Below are 23076 nucleotides of genomic sequence, written 5' to 3' on the forward strand. Positions count from 1 at the left end.
ATAAGTTTTTTGCTGTTTGTATATTTTATCAAGAACTTTTATAGTTTTGGCTATTTTTATAGTTTTTTTTAATTTTCTGTATTTTTTATCACAATTCCTTTAACTTATCTCTCTCTTTTATGAAAAATCTGAAAATTAATCTAACATTAGTGTTAAAATCAACTTTGTGGCTTTTAGTGAGATTCTAATGAATTTTGTGTCATAGATTGAAAAGTAGTTTTAACATGTTAATTTCTAAACATCTTTAAAAAAATATTTATTAATTCTGCAGTTTAATCTGAAATTATTACATCTTTCGAAACATAACATTATTGATTTAAATAGAGTTTTAAATTGTGTAAATATGCTTTTGTTTATAAGAATTATAATTAAATATTATTTATATTATCAGAATTTCTGCACAAATATTTAACCCAATATCTTCTGTTATATTTGCTTATGAACTAGTTTGCTTTATTATTTCAGACATCCAGAATTAACACAACAACAAGCATATAATGAACCAACCGGATCTCATGTGAAAATAGATGTTGGTGATATCAAATCTTTAATAATTGCTTGTGTCTCTGAACCTATTGTGTCTGATCACAGGCTATCTACACTTAATGGCTTTATACAGGTTAAGTACCATAATTTCTTTATTTATTTAATTGTTATCCTTGTATTTTATATTAAATTGCTCTAATTAAAAGATGGTATAACACAAAATTTTATGAAATGCAATGTACCAACTTTTATTGTTTGTGTTATGAAGATCTTCTCTATATATCAAAATAATCATTGAGTTAATAAGAGAAACACAAAAATAAAGTGAAGACTGAAAGAATTATTAATTTTGGTTATTAAAAAAAAGCTATTGACATGAATTTAGAGAGGTCATTTAAAAAGAAGAGAGTAGGTTAAAACAGATCATTATTTGTTTATTTATTATCAAATGCTAGTTGCTTGGCCACTAGGCCATTAGACTATGACCTCTCTAATGTTTCTCCACTTGACTAGAGAAAGCAGATAGTGCAGGGCACTTGTCCAAATGCAAAACTGAAAAGTCATACAAAGAGAACATGTAGGAGGGTCAAAAATTTTTAAACAAAAAATTTGGGCACAAAGACAATCAGGTCTTATCAAGAGTCTAACAGTTGCAACTGCAGCTACATAAGGTGATTCAAGAACAAGTTATGGTTTAGGAAGGAGTACATTCCAAGATCTTCCCATTTAAATGTATAATGTTGTTTCACAGAGAAAACACTTTGAAGTCATAGCAATTTCCAAATTAAATTAATGGAATCCTAAAATTCCGGTAGGTTTCTGGGGAATTAAAGATTAATTTGAAACAACATCATTTTTCATTTAAATTAAAATGTAATTTTTTTACATTCTATAATTGTATTTTATATCGATTGCGGGTCTGTCAACTTCCTATGGTTTTTAGAAAAATTTCTTCTAGTGGTAGCTAAATTTACATTTTAATATATGATTCTTTGTTCTGTAAAACTGATTTTAAAGTTATTTTCCATACCACAAAATGTAAATATTTCAAAAGATCATATGAAAGGCAACTTTGTTCCAGATTTCTTGTGGTGAAACTTTTAAAATTTCGGAAAAATTACCAATTATTCTGAAAGCTTTGGTTTTTAGTGAGCAACCACTCTAAAAATTATTTTTCAAATAGTGTAGTAGTTAGCAACCCTGTATGAGTAGAAGTAGTTATTATCTGTAACTAAATTATATTTCAAGTATATATCTATAAACTTCCATTTTTGTCAGATTGAAACATTTTTTTTTAATTCTGTAAAAGTTAAGTAATTTAATAAAAATGATTTTATAACCCTTTACAACTGGATGTAATTTGGAAGTACTTATTTCTCTCATATAAAATACTCAAAATGTAAAAATTGGTGAAAACTAATTCAATACGAGAGGATTAATCTAAGAAATAAAAAATAACCAATGCCCACTAGAAAACTTTAATAATTTTAAAATCTATGTTTATGTTTGCTATGACTATTTTAAAAATTAAAATGGTTGACAAGAGAGGAACATTTTTTATAGTTTAGACATGCTTTGAAACATGTATATATTACCACTTTTTATATATTATACCTAACCCGCACAATGGTACAGGTTTGGCCATAAAAGGATTAAAAAAATTTAATATATTTTAAATATCCATTTCAGCCTATTACTGCAGTTTCTTATGAAGAGTCGAGAAGAATCGCTGTTTTAGGAAGTAAAGATGGATATCTGAAAATACTTGATTACTCATCTAAAAGAGTAATAAATTTTATTTTAAATGCATATCTATAAATAATGTGTGATTGTAAAATGATGAACCAGGTAAAATTAATTACCAAAATAGAAAAGAGAAAGAAAAATTAATATTATAAAATTTAAACCCTGACAAATTAAATATGTTAAGAACATTTTATTCCGCTTAATATAATATTGAACAATAAGCATAATACTGAATAATAATTGATTTCACGAAATAAACTGAAATTAATTTTTGTAGCAGAAATCAAGTTATTAATAAGATAGCAGCAATATTTATTTAGTTAATTAAAACATGAAAACGATTTCAGCTCAGCGATTGACAACAAAACATAGAATATATGACTCACCTCGAAATTAATATAGCTAATCATAATAGCTATCAAAACATAGCAATTAATCCTTGAAACATCTTTTGGGAGTTGTTCCCGAGAGAAAATATTCTAAGCATCTACAACACATCAAACTCGTAATTAACTCACGCCCTGGCGAAAAAACAAGGTAAAGGTACAGGAAAAAATTTAATATTGCGCTGTCCTACACAAATTTAAGATAGTGCTGACATCTCTGAATTAGAATTAAAACTAAAATAAACTAGATTCAATGAACTAATGTTGCTATCTTTTAAAAAGTTACAATTAAGTTTAAAACACTAAATTTAAATTGAAAATTAAATATTAATGAAAAAAATATTACCTAATCAATGATAAATTTTTAAAACTAAACACCTATTATATTTTTAAAATACAGTAGAGCCCCGATTATCCGAATTAATGTGGACCAAGACTAACTCGGATAACCGAAAAACTCGGTAAAAGCGAAAAATGTAAATTAAGATAAATCCTGTAGGTTTAAATGTATATTTTAACAAATACAAAGGTTATACAGATACACCACATGCAATTCATATTTTTACGATAATTAAAGAATTCTTACTTAAAAAAGTCCTTAATTGTTTTTTGCATAACTTTACTTTGGCATTTTTCTGCAGCAATGTTTCGCCATTTTTTTAAAGATAACAGGATTGCTGGTGTTGCTTCTTCTTGTTCTATGTATTCAATAGCACTTTCGATAGCTTTTAATCCATCTGTATGTGAAAATATATCGATTTTCATCCTCACTGTCTTCATCACTAGATTCCTTTTCCTTATTCACAGTATTGATGATCATTTCATCCGTAATTTCTTGTTGTTCGTCAGCATTTATCCAGTCACGTATATCCTCTTCGTTTATTGGCTCAGCTAGTGGCAGTTTAATGACTAAATCCAAAAGCTCATCACTACATTCATTGGACTTTCCGTGATGTTCTGTACTCTGTGTATCAATAATTTTCCTCAACAACTTTTTTATGGTGTCTGATTTTACTTCATCCCATGCCTCAGCTATCCAGTAGACAGCATCCTTTACATTTAAACTTTTAATTGTCTCAGGAACACTTTTATTTTCCTCAATTCCTTCAATAAGAAATTTTAGTAATTTCTTTCGATAATTTCTCTTCATGTTCTCCAAAACACCTTGATCTAAAGGCTGAATAAGTGATGTGACATTGGGCGGCAAAAAAAGAACTTTAATGTTGCCACTCGCCAATTCATCATCATTCGGATGACATGGAGCATTGTCAAGCATTAATATTGCTTTCCTTGGAAGATTTTGATTTTTTAAGAATGTCTCTACGTTAGGAACGAATTCATCAAAAAACCATTTTTTGAGCAAATCCGCATCCATCCAAGAACTTTTTTGATTTTTGTAATACACTGGTAAACTTGGAATATGAATGTTCTTAAATGCTCTAGGTTTTTTCGACTTGCCAATCAACATTATCTTAGTTTTAGGTTTCCAGATGCATTCAAACATGCTAATATTGTTACCCTTTCTTTACTTATCTTGTACCCCGGAGCTGACCTTTCATTCTTTGCCGCAAGAGTTTTTGAAGGCAACATTCTAAAGTTAAGTCCTGTTTCATCGCAATTGAAAAGTTTCTCCATTTTCAGATTTTTTTTTTGCAATGAGATTTTTAAAACTTTCTTTGAATTTAATCACCTCCTCACAGTCAACTGATAATTTTTCTCCCGATATATTTAATTGACGAATTCCATATCTCTTTTTCCAACAATCCAACCATCCACTTCTAGCAGTGAAATCTTCTCCAGCATAAAGAAGTTTATTAAAGTCCAATGCTTTTGCTTGTAGCATAAGCCCTGATATGGGACTTCCCTTTTCTCTCAATTTCGGATGTTTTTTCAAATTCACACTTTTTCATTATTTTTCGTAAACTGCAATTAGCCTTTTCTGCACTTCATATTTCTATTTCATTTCTCTTCCTTTTCCAGTCGCCAACAGTAACAGCTCCTACTCCGAGAACTCTCGCTACTTTCCTTATTGATTCACCTTTATCTAATCTTTGAATTGCTTCTAATTTTGTTTCTAAAGAAGCAACAACTCGCTTTCTCTTTTTGCTACTCATTTCGAATCTGTAGAATTGACTGAATGTAGCCACTGTACTTTTTCCCGCAAAACAATTTCCCGATTCCAGGGAGGGAATCATGTGACCAGTCGAAACCATTTGGTAGTAAGGGGGGATGGGTCATTTGACTAGACAACGAAAACAATTCAGCATACTCTCTTTCGTTTCATGCTTCTCTTTTTGAACCCTGAAACTGAGAAGAAGACCAGCCCTCATAGGCCCCCATGTAAACCTGTTCCGGAGGCAACGGTTACCTCCATCAAGGTGGGGAAGTATTGCTAGGAAAACAACCTGCCTCCTTACAGAGGGTCCCTCCGTCCTTACCCCGTAAGCAACCCCATTCCTCTCCGCTAATGTAAACAGATAATAAAAAGTGACTCAAACCCCGTCTGCTTTTGTTCTTTACAGACTTCTATGGTTTTGAAAAAGGTTTGCTTATTAAGCAAGGAAAATATTCACTTGTGACGAATTCATTAAAAGATAAATATAATTTATTATTTTAACTTAGGTGTATAATTTAAACAGATATCCGTCACTTAAAGATGTCACTTTAAAGATGGCGAAAAATTTGTTGTTAAACAAGTTTAGAGACGCTATGATGGATGAAAGATCTGCGCATGCGTCAGCTCAAAAAACCTTGGTGCGTTTCTTGTCATACAGAGTGACATTGCTGGCCCTTGCTACGTATAGGAGAAGCTAGCTGAGTGTCGCAATATTCTTCTTTCAAAAGATGGGGAGGGGTGGAGCGGTGCGTGATACAATGCAAAGTAAGCGGAGTAGTGCTGATGGATTTTGTTTTCCTGAGTGTTTGTGAGATCAAGTTCAGAATTTTTTTCGGTAGTTTAAAAAAGTAGGAAATGTAGAAGCAAAGCCAAAAAAAAAACTTACAGATATTTGACAGCTTGGTTAAAGTGGAGACTCGGATAATCGGGGCTCGGATAACCGGGGTTTTACTGTTACTGTTTTTCTTATACTTGGAGGAAAACTAATTTTAAATTAACTCTAACAAAAATTAATTTTCTTGTTCTCAGAGGAAAATTAATTAATTTTAAAGTACCTTTAAAAAGTTTCAAAGAGAAATATAACAAATTTTTTTAATATCTGAAATTACTTGTTAATAATTTTTTTTTTACTAGTTATGTATTTTTTTTCAGAATCGACAATTAAAATTATGAGTTAATGCAAATTTAAATAAATGTAAGCTCAAATTTCCTAATATATCATTATTTATTTATGCGATGAATAATCATAAAGCCTTTTGTAAATGAAACAATAAGTAAATATTTTTTTTAAAGTTTCAAACCATTGGAGATTTCCAAAAATTGGGCCTACTATTTTTAATGCTGTCTTATGTATAGCCTTTTTGTTAAAAGAAATGTTCTTGTTATGTTCACAAAGAATACCTGAATCTCTGACATAAACCTCATTGTAACTTATGATATCATTACTTAATCTTAGATGAATTGATTATGCAGTTTGTTAGGCAAAACAGGAATCCAACTTATGTGATAAACTATTTTATTGGTGAATCACAGCGTTTCTTAAATTATAACTAATAAAAAATTTTAATAAGAGAAATTCAGTCTCCGAAAAAAACACATTAGAATTAATTGTGGCTAAAAGTTTTTAAACAATTGTTGTTCTGGAAATATTAATCTTAACCTTGCTATAAGTATTAAAATTATGTTTTTTAGCCGTTCTTATGACGCCTACTTAAAATATTTTAATAAACTTATGTCAAAAGTAGTCTTATACATTATTGGCAATCAAAATGGGCTACAGGTGGCATAGAGCAGAATTCTCTACCTATGGCAACCCTTAGTATGCTTTCACCATTAGCGTGTGGAGAGTCATATGAGAAAAAAACGTGTTAGTTTCTGTCTTGATTTTCAAATAGGTTAAAAACTTTTAAGTTAGGAACTATATGGAACTGAAAACTACATTCAACATGGATCTAAAATGAAAACATGGAAATTTTAAAAAAATAATTTTGACAGGTAAAAACGAAAAACATTAGGAAACGGAAAAATATCGTAGTACATTTCTATACAACTGAAAAGAGAAGGAAAGGGAAGGGGAGGATCAATACATGGAACCAGTCTTCTCCCCAGATAGCTTATTCAAGCATTGCGATCGTGAATATTTTACTATAAATTTGTGTATTCAACTCTTATATAAAACAAATGTAACTCATTTTTCTCACAAATTATAATATATCTTCAAATTTGATGTAAATTTAATGCAAAGTAATGTTTTAATTTCTTTCTGTTTTTTTTAATATCTGTTGCACTGTTTTGTATTGGATAGAGAATCAATTTTAAATGCTATATTTTTAACTATATTGGTAAATGCATGAAACTTAATCGTTTGATTTCTTTACTTACAAGTTATATAAAAACCAGACACTGTATTTAAGGGGAAAATTATAGACAATAAATTAGCAGCATTTATTTGTTATTAATGGCATTAATTTTTTGTTTGTTTGTTTTATACTCTCACAGTAATTTCTTTAGTGTAATTTGCTATAATATGGATCAGAAAGCATAATAATAATTCATAAAAATCTATATAATGTATAGATTTGTTTTGAAATTGTTGCATGATTGAAATGAAAATGCTAGGCCATGCTTGACATCTTAATATTTAATTTCTTTGTTTATTTCTTGTTGTTAGTCATATTACTCTCAATTGTAATTACCTTTTCATGTCTGTTTTATTCCTTACTGTATAACGTGTATCTGGCTTATAAATCTATTTATCTTAATTTTCTACGAAAAAAATATATCTTATTAGAATGTGAAATTTGGTGTTTTCCTTTTACTTTGACAACTTGGTTTCAAATTTTAAAGTTAGTTTAATATTGTTTTTATCTGTGTGACAAGATAATCAATATTTCCTAAAAATATTTTTCATTCATCATTATACTATTTTAAATAATGTTTGTATTTAGGTCATACGAAATCTCAAAAGCCACACATCAGCCATAACATTTGTTTGTTTTGGTGGAAAAAGTAGAATCTGCACAGCCTCAAATGATACAACCTTAAATATTTGGAGTAGTGAAGATTACAGTTTGTATGTTACATTTTGAATTAGTTTAAAAGAAAATCGTAATTTCTAATTTTTTTCCTTTTGAATATTATGTAATGATACTTTCTTATTTAAACATAAAAATGTACTAACCTATTTCCTATTATGTTTACACAGAGAAAGTTTATTTATAAGTAAATTGTTTAAAACTTCACTATATATCTTAAATTAAATAAATATAATTGATTTGCATATGTATGAATAAACTCTCTCTCTCTCTCTCTCTCAAATAATGAATTACCAAATGTAATAATTTCTCAATAATTCTGATTTTCTAGTGAATATATTTATTACAAGTGAAAATAAATGTTTACATTTAGGATTTAATTTTTTCCTCAAAAAAGGATTAATTTTATTTCTGTTGCTGAAGAGTAGCAAAAATTTACAATTTTGTGTAAAATATTCCTGTGACAATATCTGAAAATGTAAGCTATGAACTACCTTTTTTAAATATGAAACTTATTCCTATTATAAAGTGCTAGATGTGAGCAATATATCTAGCTAATGTCATATATTCAAAATTAATATAATATACTTAGCTCACCAAATAAAACATTTTGTCCATTAAGAGGTTTGTCCATCAGAAGGTATATTTTTATATACTAAAATGAGTAATTTAATTAGAAATTCAGTTTATATCAAGTTTTTAAAAATGATGTTTAAATAACGTCTCATGTAGCCACCTATATCTGAGGGATATCCAAACACATCTGGTATGCATCCAAATATCCAGTAGATATTTAGATATGTTAGAGGCATCGTACAGATATCAAAATAAGTTTGAGTATGAATTTAAATATTGTCAATGTCTCTGAAATATCATTCATGGTTATCTGGAAGATTTGGATATTGTTGAAATGACCAGGCATACCGAAGTCCCAGATAATAGCTATTGATATGTTTTAGATATTAGTTGGTTGTTTATGGAATGCTTTGAAGATATTTCAATGTTTACTTAATATTTGATACAGATCCAGTTTTTTGATATTTCAGAGATTTACATTTTAGGACATTGTTAAGATTTGTCTTATTTATTTCAAAATTTGTCAATTGTTTCATGATTTCCTTTAATAAATAAATAACTATTATTACTTGTGTTTTTAATTAAGATTTATATTTAATAAAATTTTAACTAGAAATCGCATTTATTCTTTAGTGGTAACAATATCTGAACTTCATATCTTCATGTTGTTTTCACCATTTTATTCAACTTAAGTTTAATTGTTTTTCCATGTAGTGTATTACGCAACTTTGGCCTTTATTACAGAATCTCTCATTAAATATTTTATTCAAATAAGTATTATGGTTCTTGTATATAATAGAGCAAGAAAGTTCAACTTATGTTATCTATTAGTGAACTTAGGATTGGAATTATGGCAATTTTACACCACCAGGGAAAGATTACTTCATTTCCAAGTATGATTCAAAAACAGTTGTAAATTTACATGTTTTCTAAAACAGCATGATGTAGTAAATAGTAATAACACTGAGTTATTAAGTCAGAGAGATTATTAAATCAGATCAATAAATATTAGATGTTGGGATTTTTTGCATTTTGAAGTAGATATGTGTTATTAATAAAATCAGTTAGCTTCAGTGTCACACATGTCTATTGGGAAACCCTTTGACATGCCTATGTTTTTTAATCTAGTTTAGGCTATTAAAAATGCTATTAATGACTTTTTTTTAAAACAATTTTTAAGAAAAAAGATGCTTTTTAATACAAGATATTTTATTTAAATTTTTACATACTGTATTTAATCAAAATTCTTGTACTAATTCATTTTTCACTCATGTACTAATTCATTTTTCAACGTTTCTCATCACACAGTTAAGAGAAATTTCAGGTTTGCCATGCTATTGGATCGACTTACCCAATTTGATTAGAAATTTATAAATGCTTACTTTTTTACTTAAAAGCTTCACTATTTTTTCAATGAAGTCTAATATTGCCGCTGTATTATATGGAATTTTAAAAGTGACATTACTCTGTGTCATTTGTACCGCACTATCTCTATCACCTGCTAGTCATTTGTAATTTATCCAGAAAATTATGCAAACTCCATTGGATTATTATCCATGTAGCAAATTATTAAACAGAGCTGACTACCTTATTATTTAACTTTGCTTAGTATTTGGCCTATAACCAAATATTCAATTAACTGAGGACAAAGCCAAATGCTAAAAAGAAAAGTAATAATATTGATTAAACAAATCTGTAATATGAAATATATTTTTTTAATTGAAATTATTTTAATATCTATTACTGATGATTTCGTCTTTCATTTTAAAAATTATTGCAATTGGTATAATTAAATAGAAAAAGAATAGACAATTTAGGTCATAGACAATTCACTTGTCTTGCTCTGCTTATAAGATAAGTGTTATAAAGGGGCATTTTAAATCTGATTTTTTTGACGCAATTGCAATACTCGTAAGTATCTAAAGTAAAAGAAAAAATAATAATTGGAAATCTCAATGCTCGTTAAAATGTGTTTTTTTCTTAATTAAATTTTGAAATTGAGGTGTTCAATGAAATAATTTGAGGAAAAGCAAATAACAAAACATTTGTTAAAACTTTTTTTCCTGTAAATTGAGAAGGTAGTTGCATATTAAAATTCATATTGTATAGTAAAATGATGTACGAAATTTCTTTTAATTAATCTTAATACTAAATTTAAAACCACTATGCTTAGAACTAAAAATATTTTTGTTACAAATTTCTTTTATTAATTATTTTTATTATTTATTACTGATAGTTTATCAAAAAAACAATAATTTTTTATAGATTATTATATATTAAATACTTTTTATAAATTAAAATATAACAAAAAAAATTTTAAAATAAAAAATAGCAAAAAAAAAAACAAAGAGAAAACACATGATTTAGATAATTTAAAAGTATTTTAATAGAAATTAAGTATATTCTTTTGTTTATATCAATATTTTCTTTAACTTTTTTTCTTATCTAGTTTAAAATAATAACTTTTAATAACATTGTTGCTCTTGTGCATTGAAATCTTGTTCAGCTTATACAGGTATTCAAAATATTATCCTAAATTACTGAGCATATTATTATTCGACCAAAGTATGTGTTTGGGGTACTGCAAACTCTATAATATGATATTGTAACAGATTAACCATAAACAAATTTTCTGTTTGCCAAACAAACAAAGTCAAACTCTAAATATAATAAGAACTGATTCAACAAAGGATAGGATATACTTTGTGCTATGTAGACTTAAGCGAAAAACAACGTGAATAAAGGACAAATGAAAGTACATTAAAGGACATGTACTATAATTTCGGTTTTATAAGCAAGAACTAGAAAGATCATTAACTAAATGATTAGGACTTCCTGCCAAATCCCCTCACTCATGTTTTTTATGTCCCTTTTTCATTTTCTTGTTCAAACTTGTTCCTCTGTCCTTATTGATTGAACTACAGTGAACTCTCACTTATGCACTGGTGCAAGGGGCCAACAGAAAACAGCACATAAGTGAAAGAGACGCACAAGTGAAATACTTCTATAACGCAATGTAAATTGCAGTGACAATATGAATAAATATGTTTCTAAAGATTAAATGTTAATATTTATACTGTTTTGGTATTTACTATAATTATACAATAAAAAAATATAACATACCTAAAGATAATATATTTTCTTACAAAATAATCTGTAATACATGTTTGTATTTGTTTTTGCTGACGTATTTCAAAAACAGTTTTTTCCAGTTCATATAAATGGGAAAAGGGAGTTTCAAAAGCAGAATTAATTTGGAAATTGTCATGAATAGTGTCTAAAGCTTCTAATACTACTGTGTGATTTGGAGGAACTTAATCATCCTCGTCAGTATCATCCACCACAGTCTCATTGTCCACAAGTTTAAGTTACATGGAAATGAACAGCTCTTCACAAAAAATTTGAGTTTTATGGAAGGGGGTGAAACATCACTTGATAAATTTCTAAATAAAGTACTTGATGTCATAATATGCTGCACAATTCAATAGGATCTAACAACATATTTCTTCTTATCTGTAACAAGTATAGCTTATATAATTGCTTTAATTTATAATTTAAAACCTATTTTTTTTTTAAAAAAAAGAAAAAGAAATATTTAAAGGATAAAAAAACTAAAATGTTAGCCTAAAATTTCGACGCATAACTGAAAAATTTATTTTTATGGGACCTATAAAAATCGTCGTATAAATGAAAAAGATGCATAAAAGAGGTGGTGCATAAGTGAGAGGTCACCGATTTTGCATTTGTTTATCTTCTTTACTTTCTCTACCATCATTTGGTCTTTAGACGCTGAGGACGGCTCTTGTTTATAGAACTGAAACTGTAATATGTCCATTTATGTACTTTAATTTGTGCTTTATTTTCGTTAGGAACAGATTTTTTATTGAATATACATTTACAATCTATTAATGATGTTATTTAGTCAATTATTATAAAAAATTTTAACTGCAGTTATAAATAAATTTTTAATGCAATTAGCAAATGGATTTGGGTCATAAATAACTCTCTAGCTTTGCATTGTTTACGTAATTCTTTCTAATTTTATGATAAAGCATTTCCTTGTAAATAAAGAGAGTTACTAATTTAATGATTGTGTTGCACACTGCAGTTTTATAGCAAAATATGAGAAGTCTTCATGGATTTTTTTAAAAATATTTTTTGTTTTGCATTTTTTAATTTATTAACTATAAAAAAAATTTGAATATCATGAATTTGCTCTGCAAAATTAAACAATCTGATATTAGAAGCTTATTTATACTGTACATTGTGGCGCAACTACCACTACAAATATTAAATACTGAATCACTAGTATATAAGACATGTTAACTTGATTCCATTTTGAGGTGCCTTTTGATAGATGAAAGTGGCCATAGCCGATAAATCCCCTCATACATTCTATAATGTTTGAAGTAATTTGATTCTTTGAATTATGGGTTGTAAAACTTAAGTATTTTCATATTAGATCATTCAATTTAGTAGAAGTAAATTTTTACGGGATTAAGATATCTCTCTGATATCCAATACTAATGCTTCTGAGATAATCAGATATTACATACAATTGACATCTGACAGAAGTCCCTTAGATATCAATGTTATGTGCCGGATATCCCTTGGATATATAAGTGATATATATTTCTCAAATTACTTTTGGGTATAGTTTTGAATTTTTGACAGATATTTCATGAACATTCAAATGTTTTCTGTTGGATTTAGGAATGTCCAGCTTTTTGTATAAGGGATATCTCAAAGATTTTCTGGGAATATTTGTGGCTGTGTGGGGTAGAGGTACTTATTTATTTAAAATAATGAAAACGGCAGGTATTTATTTAAAATGATGAAAATCCTTACTTCTTCATTTCATAACTTCAGAAATGTATGAAATGACTTTTAATACTGACATAAATTTATTAAAACTATCTCATTGCATGAATTTGTTTTAAGATCAGTGCATTAAAAGCTTCTTTTTATGCAAATATCTAAGTGAAAGTATAATATTAAGTCTTTCACTGTCACTGTTTTCTCTGCACTAAGAGCTAACAATTTTCATGGATTCGTATATTAATTACAAGATGCATTTTAAGACATTTATGTAGTTTTCATGTCATAATTCTCCTGTCTTTTTCTTCATTTTTTCACTGTTTTACAAATTTATTACCAGCTATGGCTGAAATAAAATATGCTATCATTAGTATCTTCAGTACATATGTTTCATTGTTTTTTATTTTATATCTTTGCATTGTGGCCGATTGTGACAATTTCAAGCATTTCAGTTTTGTCTTGGATAATTTCAATGGGGCTATTTAAAACTGTAATTTCAAAGCTTGTTTTATTACAATGGTTTCAGACATAACTTTGTACTATTTTGGATTGAATATGTATTGTTTTCTTATGAATAGTTATAAATAAATTTAAAAATTTGGCTCGATGATCACTGTTCCTGTAAATTTCTACACTAAATCTCTCAATCTAAACTTGTCAATTCCTGTTGCATAGCATGCATCAATCTTTAGTTTTCTTATTAATCTTTATTAAACCTGTGCTAGGTAACGTACATAAAAATAGCTCTTAAGTATAACGCTATTCACTTCTTTTTCTTCCAAGTTCAATCAAGAACTTAAAATTATTAAAATTGACACTTTATATACACTATGATTTTGCATAATAATTCAAAAAATTTTCCAAAGATCAATAATGTAAAAAATATACAATACATATGTATACAAAAATATACAATACATATTTAAGTCGATATGATGATTGTATTAAATTAACAATTCGTAATAATGAAGGAAATTTTAACAGGATGTGCTATTCACTTATTTACATAAGTTATATGATTTAATCATGCCTTCTCTGCTTTGTTTACTACATCTTTTAATCATAGTTAAGTGTTAAGGTAATATACAAAACAGAGATTTTTTAAATTTTTGGCATTAAAGATGAGTTAAGAATTATTCTTTTCTTGGTTACTCTTCTGAGTTCCATCCCTCAATGCAATTTCATTTTTTTTATTCAATAAATTAGTAGTAAAATATTTCGTTTTTTTCTTCCCCTTTTTTTATTGTTTTAATAATTTTAAAGATGTCTATTCTGATGTCTAAAGCTTAACAAATTGTCTTAATCATTGATTATTATCATTATCAAATTATTTTAATCATTGACATTAGTATTTTAAATCAATGATTTTATTTATTTAAAAAATAAGATTATTTAAATCGCTAGTTTTGATCTTTTAGACTTGTTTTGTTGACGATGACTTGTTGAATTTACTTTCCATTTCATTTTTTAAAAAGGATTTTATTTCATCTTAGAAAGTAATTCAGTTTATATAATGTTATAATTATATTTATTTATTTATTTGTATTAAAATAATTGATTTTTATTAAACATAAATTTCGTTTTCATAATTTTTTACTTCCTTGGACTTTTATGCAAATTGACCTGGAAAACTAGCAATAGTCAGGAAAACACTTTTTCCTTCTTAAATATGAACCCTCTATATATTATGACTGTTAAGAATTCATGCTAGTCAAAGATGATTTACTCCTCTATAAAATACGGTAGATATGAAACTGTTTACTTATACTTCTTTCTCTTTTTCAGGTAAGTTACAGCCCTATATAAAATGTCATTTTGATTGCACAAGTTACTTTTTCCAAGATTTCTTATTTTCCTTCTTCAAATTATTTTTTAAAGGAAAATAATGAACTTTCCCTTTTATTGCTCTATTTTCATTAATTGAACACAAACTTTTAAAATTCTAAATATTATTAACTTGCAATGTTTCTGTTGAATATTTCTTAATTTATTTATTTCTATAGCTCATATTTTCACACCCTTTTCATTATCCCATAAATATAGTGCCAAGTGCCCTTTTATAGAGGCGAGTACAGAAGGTCCCTATTCAAGGGTTGACACCAATAGAATTGTCCCTCAAATAAAAGTTTTCCTATTGGAAGCTACAACTGTATAAGCTTATTATTATTAATGCTGAAAAATTGCCTTTGGCTATACCTTAAATCTCTGAATTTTCCTTTTCATACTTAGATAACACAAAGCTGTATGAAAAGTTATCGACTAATAAAAATTCTATATTTGTCATATTTCAGAATTTCTGTGTTGAAGGGTCACAGGCAAAGTGTTACTTGTTGCTGTGCTGATCCAACAGGAGGAGTGTTACTGTCTTCCAGTTGGGACAATACTGTTCGCCTGTGGAGTTTACTTGATGGGAGATCAATATCCACCATTGATTTTAGGTTTGTTCAATATTCACTCAAATATTTGAATTTATTTTTTCAAAATATAAGCTGAAGGAATTGTTTCAAGCTATAAAATTAAGTTACGAAATTTAGCTTTTCTAATTAGCACCCAGAGATGCCAATGAGAGTGTTTCCCCCCACATACAATATTTAAAAATGTTGTGAAATTACAATTTATTAACCCTCCTGGCGGCAAGCCTGTTATAACACGGGCATGATTTCTATGCTGAAAGCGGCTTGCCCGTGTATGCACGGGTTCACGTTCTAGGTCTAGAGCGGCGATCACGTCTTTTTCTGAACTAGAATATTTCCTTCCCCCTCAACCTCCTACTGCTCACAAATTGAGAGACGTATAAGCTGTCATCGTAAATCACCCACTGTTGTGCTAGAATATTTCTGTTTGAATAGATGTGAATAGTTTGCGTTCTTTTTCATGTTTGAACCCCAATCAAACCAAAAGTTTGCCTGTAAGAAACAGATTACATTTTTATTTTCTCCAACACTTTCGAAATATTGAATTTTGTTTTAAAAAATATATTCATTGCTTAATTTATTATACTAAATCTATGAATAAATAAAATCGTTTCGTATTTTTAAATTTCAATTAATTTTCGAAAAAGCATTTTTCATTTTAGAGTAAATTGCAGGAAATTATTTTTTGTCTAAACAAATGCAATATTTAATGAACTAATTAATGAATTTTTAATATTACTAATTTTCCATAGTATTTAACTAATTTATTTAAATTAGTTAATTTTTTTAAGTATTATGTTGCTTACAAAAAATTAAAAAAATTTTTATCTGGCAAATGAAGTTAACTCTTAAAACACTCTTTCCTCTTTCTGTAATGTTAAAGACTTTCTCGGCATTTTTCTAAAAATCCCATCACTCAAAACACTAGTTTTATTTGTACTTTAGTTAAATGATATTAAAGCATTTTCATGGATAGAGAAAAAATCGAAATTCGTCTCATTAGTAAATACATTTCTCATTCATGTGAATGTATAAGTAAATATTTCAGTAATGATAAATAAATTTAATGATAAACTCAAATTTCCTTAATAAATAATAATAAAAAAATGTACAAGCTGTTAAAACTCCAAATAACTAAGTGAGTTATAATAAACTAAATATTTTTTTCAAGTCCACAAAATAAATGTAAATATTTTATTCCACTCAAATACATTTTAAATATACATACATTTAGATATACATTTTAAAGAAAACGATTTTTTTTAAAAGTATAACTGATTATATTTAAAATATTTAAGTAATCGTTGTGAAAATTCCAGTAACTAAAATAAAATATTAAAATCATTGCACATTTTATATACTTTAATTGTTGGAACACTTGCAAACAAGATTTTTTTTCTTTCAAAAAGATGTTTTATTTTTAATTAAATTCATCATTAATTTGATTCAAAGTACAATTTTTTCTATAATATCATTCGAAATCCAAATAAAAGTGTGTGTAAACTCAAGGGTGTAAGCTCGAGTTGTGTTGTAATTATCATGTTTGTAAATTTTCCGGAAACCTGGAAAGTAATAACGCTTCGGCGCATTGAATATTCGATAGTCTTAAAAATCCCTTTTTTTACGATCCGGAATCGAAGGGTTGTTGATAACGAGGGTGAATACATTTTTGATAAAAAATAAAATCTTGGTAACAAATATCAAGTACATCGAAATGACATTTCTTTCAGATCTCCCTAATATTTCACGAATTTAAAAGTTGTTCAATCCAGATGGTCGGAAACAACCAACGTAAGTATTACAGTACTGACATTCGTACTAAAATATGCATCGATTGATTGTCTGAAATCTAAAGTAGATGATTACATGATGTTTTTGTTAAGTTATTAAAATAGTTTTCAGAAGTTCAATTTGAAATGGGGGTGTGCAAAGCGATAAACAAACCCTTATTGTGATGTAAATATAATCTAGACAATACTTATCATACTAGTGTCCAGATATCATACTAGTGTCCATACGAGTTATCATACAGTTTCATCTAAAGGTCACGTTTTCTTTTCTGTTCATGGTCAAAAATACTGTAAAAGGTGATCTAAAAAACTGGGCGTATAGTACTAAAAGTGTATTGCACAAGTTAGAGAAATGCAAAATGTAGAGAAGATTTGTAACTATATTTTCTGCAATTCAATTAAAGTCTAAACTTCGACTGTAAAAAAAAAACTTAAAATAAGAGCTTAAATAAACTTAAAACAAAAAATAAGAATAAAAGTAAGCTAGAATTAAAAATAAAACATAAATGAACTTAAATAAAGTACACGACAATTCTGCGAACTTAACAAGTAAAATAATCGAAGTAATGGCTAAAATTTATGATTAAAAGTCACGGAAAATAAAATTCAATAACACTGCAACAAAATATCCATTTTGCTTCATCAGTAATCTTTCGATGCATATTGTATGCAGAATTTGCTTTTGGAATAAAAATTAACTCGCTACTTGAATAAAAAGTTTTAAAAATATTTGGGAACTAAAATGGAAGGCATTACATTATTTTGATTCTTTGGAATTGTATATTTTTGAATTTGTAAATGACGTTATAAACGAATTTATAAAACATAATCCAACAAATCATATGTTTAAAAAAAAGCGATAGCAAGTTTTTGTGCCCAACCACAATCTCAATTTCATTCATAATCCACACAATTCATAAATATATTGCTATTTATTATAAATACAATATTTTTAAAATATTACTCTTATGAATAGTAAATATGACTATTAAGGGATACAAGTTTTATTATTCTAAATATATTTTACCCCATATAAATTAAAATCACGGATAACATAACTTAATGTTAGTGTTCATTATTAATTATTATAAGAATAATTTTCTTTTAAAAAAAATTTTTAATTTAATTTTTCTAGAAAATAAAAAGTTGTTATGACCTTTAATTTATTGATATTTGACCGAAGTAATGCAGAAAATTTTACTTTCCTTATTTCAATAAATTTTTCTGCTTATGTTACATAGGTTCTTTGATTTTTTACTGCTAAGCTGCGCACTATAAAAAGTAAAAAAAAAAAACAAAGAAAAAATCCTATATTTATTTTATATGCTATTTTCCAATTTTAAAAAAAAAAAATTATTATTTTTTTTAAAAAGCATTTTTGATGTTATTTTATTGCTATACAAAAGGTGTGCATAATCATAGTACCTTTTCTTATGTCAAAGCATTTTTATGTCATAACCATTAATTCTAATTCTTGTCAGTTTGTTTCGATGAAGAAGAAACGCAGAACAACGTTTTTTTCTACTAACAGATAGGGAGAGAAAGTGATGAAGTCCTTTTAACACATTTTTTCAATTTTTCAGGAACTATATTATATAAGCCGAAAACAATTATTGTTGTTTGTTATTTACCATTGTGTTTATTAGTCGCCATTTTTTACTAGTGTGGAATAGCTGATTCCGTGGAGCAACATGGTGCAAAGAGATGAATTAAAAAAAAAAAAAAAAGATATTAAATATTTTAAACCAATACTACCGAAAATTTTTGTATAACTACATTTATTTTTGTATATTTAAATTCTGTTACTTCCACGTGATTTTTTTTCCAAATATATATCATTGCATGATCTATATTGGTAAAATCATTCCTTTGAATTTAACAGCAATGGACAAAACTACAAAGAATCATTATATTTACTTGTAAAATAATATTCTTGCAACAATTCCTGTACTGATATTTATTCTTTGTATGTAAAATTTCATAAGGTTACGAATTTTTTTAAGCTTTATTATTGATAATACCCCATAAAATAAGATAAGAAAATTCACAATAAAAAATGCAGTTTTGCTTAACTAGTGTATATATAAAAATTTATATTTTTAGTCAATTCTATAAAGTGTAATATGAACAGCTTTTACTTAAATATTTAAAAGACGAATTAAGAATAAATTATCCAAATAACTAGAAATTCAATACGAGCACTATTTAAAGAGTATTAACGCACATTAAAAAGTTTTAAGTATGTTTTTAACAATATTCCATCTTTAGAACAGCAGCATCTGCGAAAGCTTTTTTTTTTACTTAATTTCAAAGAAAAAGAGAAATAAAACAGGAATTAAATAAATAATATCTATTAAACAGCAGTTATTTTTCTAATCGAACATTATTGAAAAAATACTCATTAATTATTTTTTTAAATTTAGAAATATCAATAATATACTTAAAAGATAAATATGACTTTTTACTAGCTTGTATATTAACAAAATTGTACTTTGAATTCGGAAATGAGGCAATTTAAAATGCACACGCAGTTTTAAAATAAAAAACTTAGGCGGTAGCCGCAAATGTATCTGGGAAATAAAAGAAATCACAGGAAACAGGAAGGAAAAATTATCAATCACAAGAATCTATTCAGCTCCAATTCATTGAACACTCCTTTGATGTTATATTTCAACTATATCATTGTGAAAAAGCTAAGGACAAGAAAGAATGTAACATAACCTGAAAGTAATTATCTTATCAGAACGAAAGAATTGATTGATATTTCAGAGAAAAGTGTAAGATTGTATGAAGTTCAACAACAACTTTCAGAAAAGTGAATCACGAAACACAATTCATCCATCAAACTGTCTTGACCCTCCTTGACCACCTAGACCGATAATCACCCCTTTTTACCACAAATTGAAGCAGAAGGGGGAAAGCATACGTTTTGTCCGACCCTCGACACTTTTGGTAGCATCTTTCTAAAATGTGTCTGCCGCTTGAAGTAAGAAACTAAGAGAGAGGGGAAACGCCAGGAGGGTTAAGTAAAATTGTTTAAAATTTTTCAACACTAATGCATCAACATGATTGTCAGGATGGTATTCATAACTTTGAGTTATTTATTGGCCATGGTGGACATAATCATTTCAAATCTTATTAAACCAATTATCAGACATTAAAATCCATATCCAGTGGTACCTCGAGATACGAGTGCCCTAACATACGAGTTATTTGAGATACGAGCTGTCGAGCAAGCAAAGTTTTGCTTTGAGATATGAGGAACGGCCATGCAAGCCCTTCTCGTCCTCGGCAATGCTCCTGCTCACCCACCAAGTCTCGAACAGGACATCCTCGAAGATTTCACGTTTATAAAGTCACGTATATACCACCTAACACCATTCCTATCCTGCAGCTCATGGATCAGCAGGTGATTTCTAATTTTAAAAAGCTGTACAGTAAGCACCTGTTCTGGCACTGCTTTGAGGTGACAGAGAACACAAACCTCACCCTTCAAGAGTACTGGAAGGACGACTTTAACATCGTGATGTGCCTCAAAATTATTGATCAGGCCTGGCTGAGTGTTACAACGAGGACCTTGACCTATGCATGGAAAAAGCTGTGGTCTGTAGCTGAAAATTGTGCTGTCGCCTGAGTCTGTAGCTTCGAAGGATTCGAACCCGAAGTGCCAGTGGAGGTGGAAATAGTGTCTCTTGGAAAATCCATGAACCTGGTGATGGGTGAGAGAGATGTGAACGAGCTCGCCGAGGAACACTCTCAGGAACTGACGACCAAGGAATTACAAGAGTTACAGTCGCAGCAGCATTCAGGGGTTCTGCAAGAAATTGGTTTCGAGGAAGAGGTGGAGGAGGTTATCTCTACAAGTGAGATAAAAGAGTTCTTGGGAATGTGGGAGAGAATTTCACTGTTCGTGGAAAAGGAACACCCCGAAAAAGTTGCAACTGGTCGTACATCGGAGCTATTCAATGACACTTGCCTAACTCATTTCTGCAGCATTCTAAAAAGGAGGGGAAAAAAACCTCCTTCGACAGTTTTTTTTTATCCGGCTAAAAAAGCAAAAACCAGTGAAGAGAAAAGCAGTCACTAAAATTAAGCATACAGTAGCATTTAAGTTGTGTGTAAGTTGCATTTAAGTGACCAAAATACAAATATGTATGTACACTTTGTAAAACCAGTTTTTTTTTTTTTGCTTTAAATTTTCTTTTATTATGCTTTTATACAATATTTGTCATTTATAAATACATTTTTCTTATCCAAAAACACGTAACAAAAACAATTGGGGGTAGCATTTTTTGGGCTGGAACGGATTAATGGCATTTCTATTAATTTCAATTGGGAAAATTACTTTGAGATATGAGCAAATTGACATACGAGCTAGGTTACGGAAGGAATTAAACTCGTATCTCGAGGTATCACTGTATTCATATATAATATTTTAGAAAAGTTTCTGGCTAAAAGCTTAAGAAGTTGGACGCTTTTAGCACCAATTATGTTTGTATTGTCACCTGAAACTTTTACCTCTAGAAAATCATATCAACTAATCATTACTATTAAGAATTTAACATTTTCTTACCTAATCTATGATGATCAGTTGATCACACTTGCTAAAAAGATTACCCCACATTATATCATCAAAATCAGAGATATATACAATTTTTAATAGTAAAAAGTATTTTTTTTTTCGCTTTAATTGTTTATAGATTTTAATTTAGTTTTCTATAATTTTTTTAAGTAAGCAATTTGAAATTTTCAGATGCCCAGTGAATTGTATTGATCATCACCCATATAAGCAACAAGTTACTTGTGGTTTGTGGAACAGCTGCATTGAAGTGTGGGATACAGTTAGTCTAAAGAAAGTATTTGTAAGTTGTTAAGCTTATCTATATGTTGTTAGAATTTATATTTGCTGTTTACTCTGATGATTTTAACCATTGCATTATAATGGACTTAGGACAGCTTATGTTAGAAAATGAGCTAAAATATATTTGAAATAGTTTTGGAAGAATTTAATACAAAGAAAAGTTTTATGAAAACAGTAGTTTGTTGCTGATATGGTAACTTATTTTTATCAGTTAATTCATTTCTTCGAGTAAGGGGAGCATGGGAGGTTTAATCAACCCTATCTTTTTCATACATAAATATTATTTAGCTGATGAGCACCAAATTTGAGAAATTGCCTTTTGTTTCTGTCTATTATTTGCAAGTAATTTGCGAGTAAAATAAATCAAGGAGAAATAATTTGGTGATATAATTTTTTTTTTTTTTGGAAAAAAGTTATTTTTTCATAACTCTTTTCTGTACCATCTGTCATAACGGAAAGCAAAACATTCATTCGATTCAATTATTTACTATAACATTATAATTCGTTATTTACTGTAACTTTTTATTTGTAATATTTTGTTTTTCAAAAAGGTTAAGAGAGGTCTGACCTATCATACCAAATCCGTGATTTTAATTACCGTATTTTTCAGCGAAAGCGCCGCACATCGATAAAAATAAAATTTTTTAAAAAAAAAGTTATAGTAAGCGCCGCAATGACGCTAAACCGCGCATATCAGCATCCTTTTAGAAGAGACCTTTAAATTACCATTTAGAATATCTGCATAAAAAAAATAAAAAAAATTTATGCATTTCATAAAGTAAAGTTCTAATTTCTAATTATAAATTTCTTTTTCAGCAAAAAAAAAGCAACAAAAAAAGAAAACAGAA

The 23076-nt window shown here is 28.2% G+C and overlaps 1 protein-coding gene across 17 annotated transcripts in view; it reads left to right on the top strand.

Annotated features, from left to right (window-relative positions):
• Positions 1–23076, top strand: part of LOC107451625 (telomerase protein component 1) — a 275001-nt gene that overhangs the window by 205544 nt on the left and 46381 nt on the right. For 16 of the 17 annotated variants that reach the window (XM_021147098.3, XM_021147105.3, XM_021147106.3 and 13 more), the window contains 5 exons: positions 466–619; positions 2176–2271; positions 7683–7807; positions 15455–15601; positions 22121–22229. In XM_021147098.3, coding sequence (XP_021002757.2) covers positions 466–619; positions 2176–2271; positions 7683–7807; positions 15455–15601; positions 22121–22229 — 631 coding nt within the window. The remainder of the gene's footprint in view (positions 1–465; positions 620–2175; positions 2272–7682; positions 7808–15454; positions 15602–22120; positions 22230–23076) is intronic. The other variant, XM_043040343.2, reaches the window with a different exon arrangement.

The sequence above is a fragment of the Parasteatoda tepidariorum genome, chromosome X1 (assembly GCF_043381705.1).
Source record: "Parasteatoda tepidariorum isolate YZ-2023 chromosome X1, CAS_Ptep_4.0, whole genome shotgun sequence".
NCBI classification, from domain to species: Eukaryota; Metazoa; Arthropoda; class Arachnida; order Araneae; family Theridiidae; genus Parasteatoda; species Parasteatoda tepidariorum.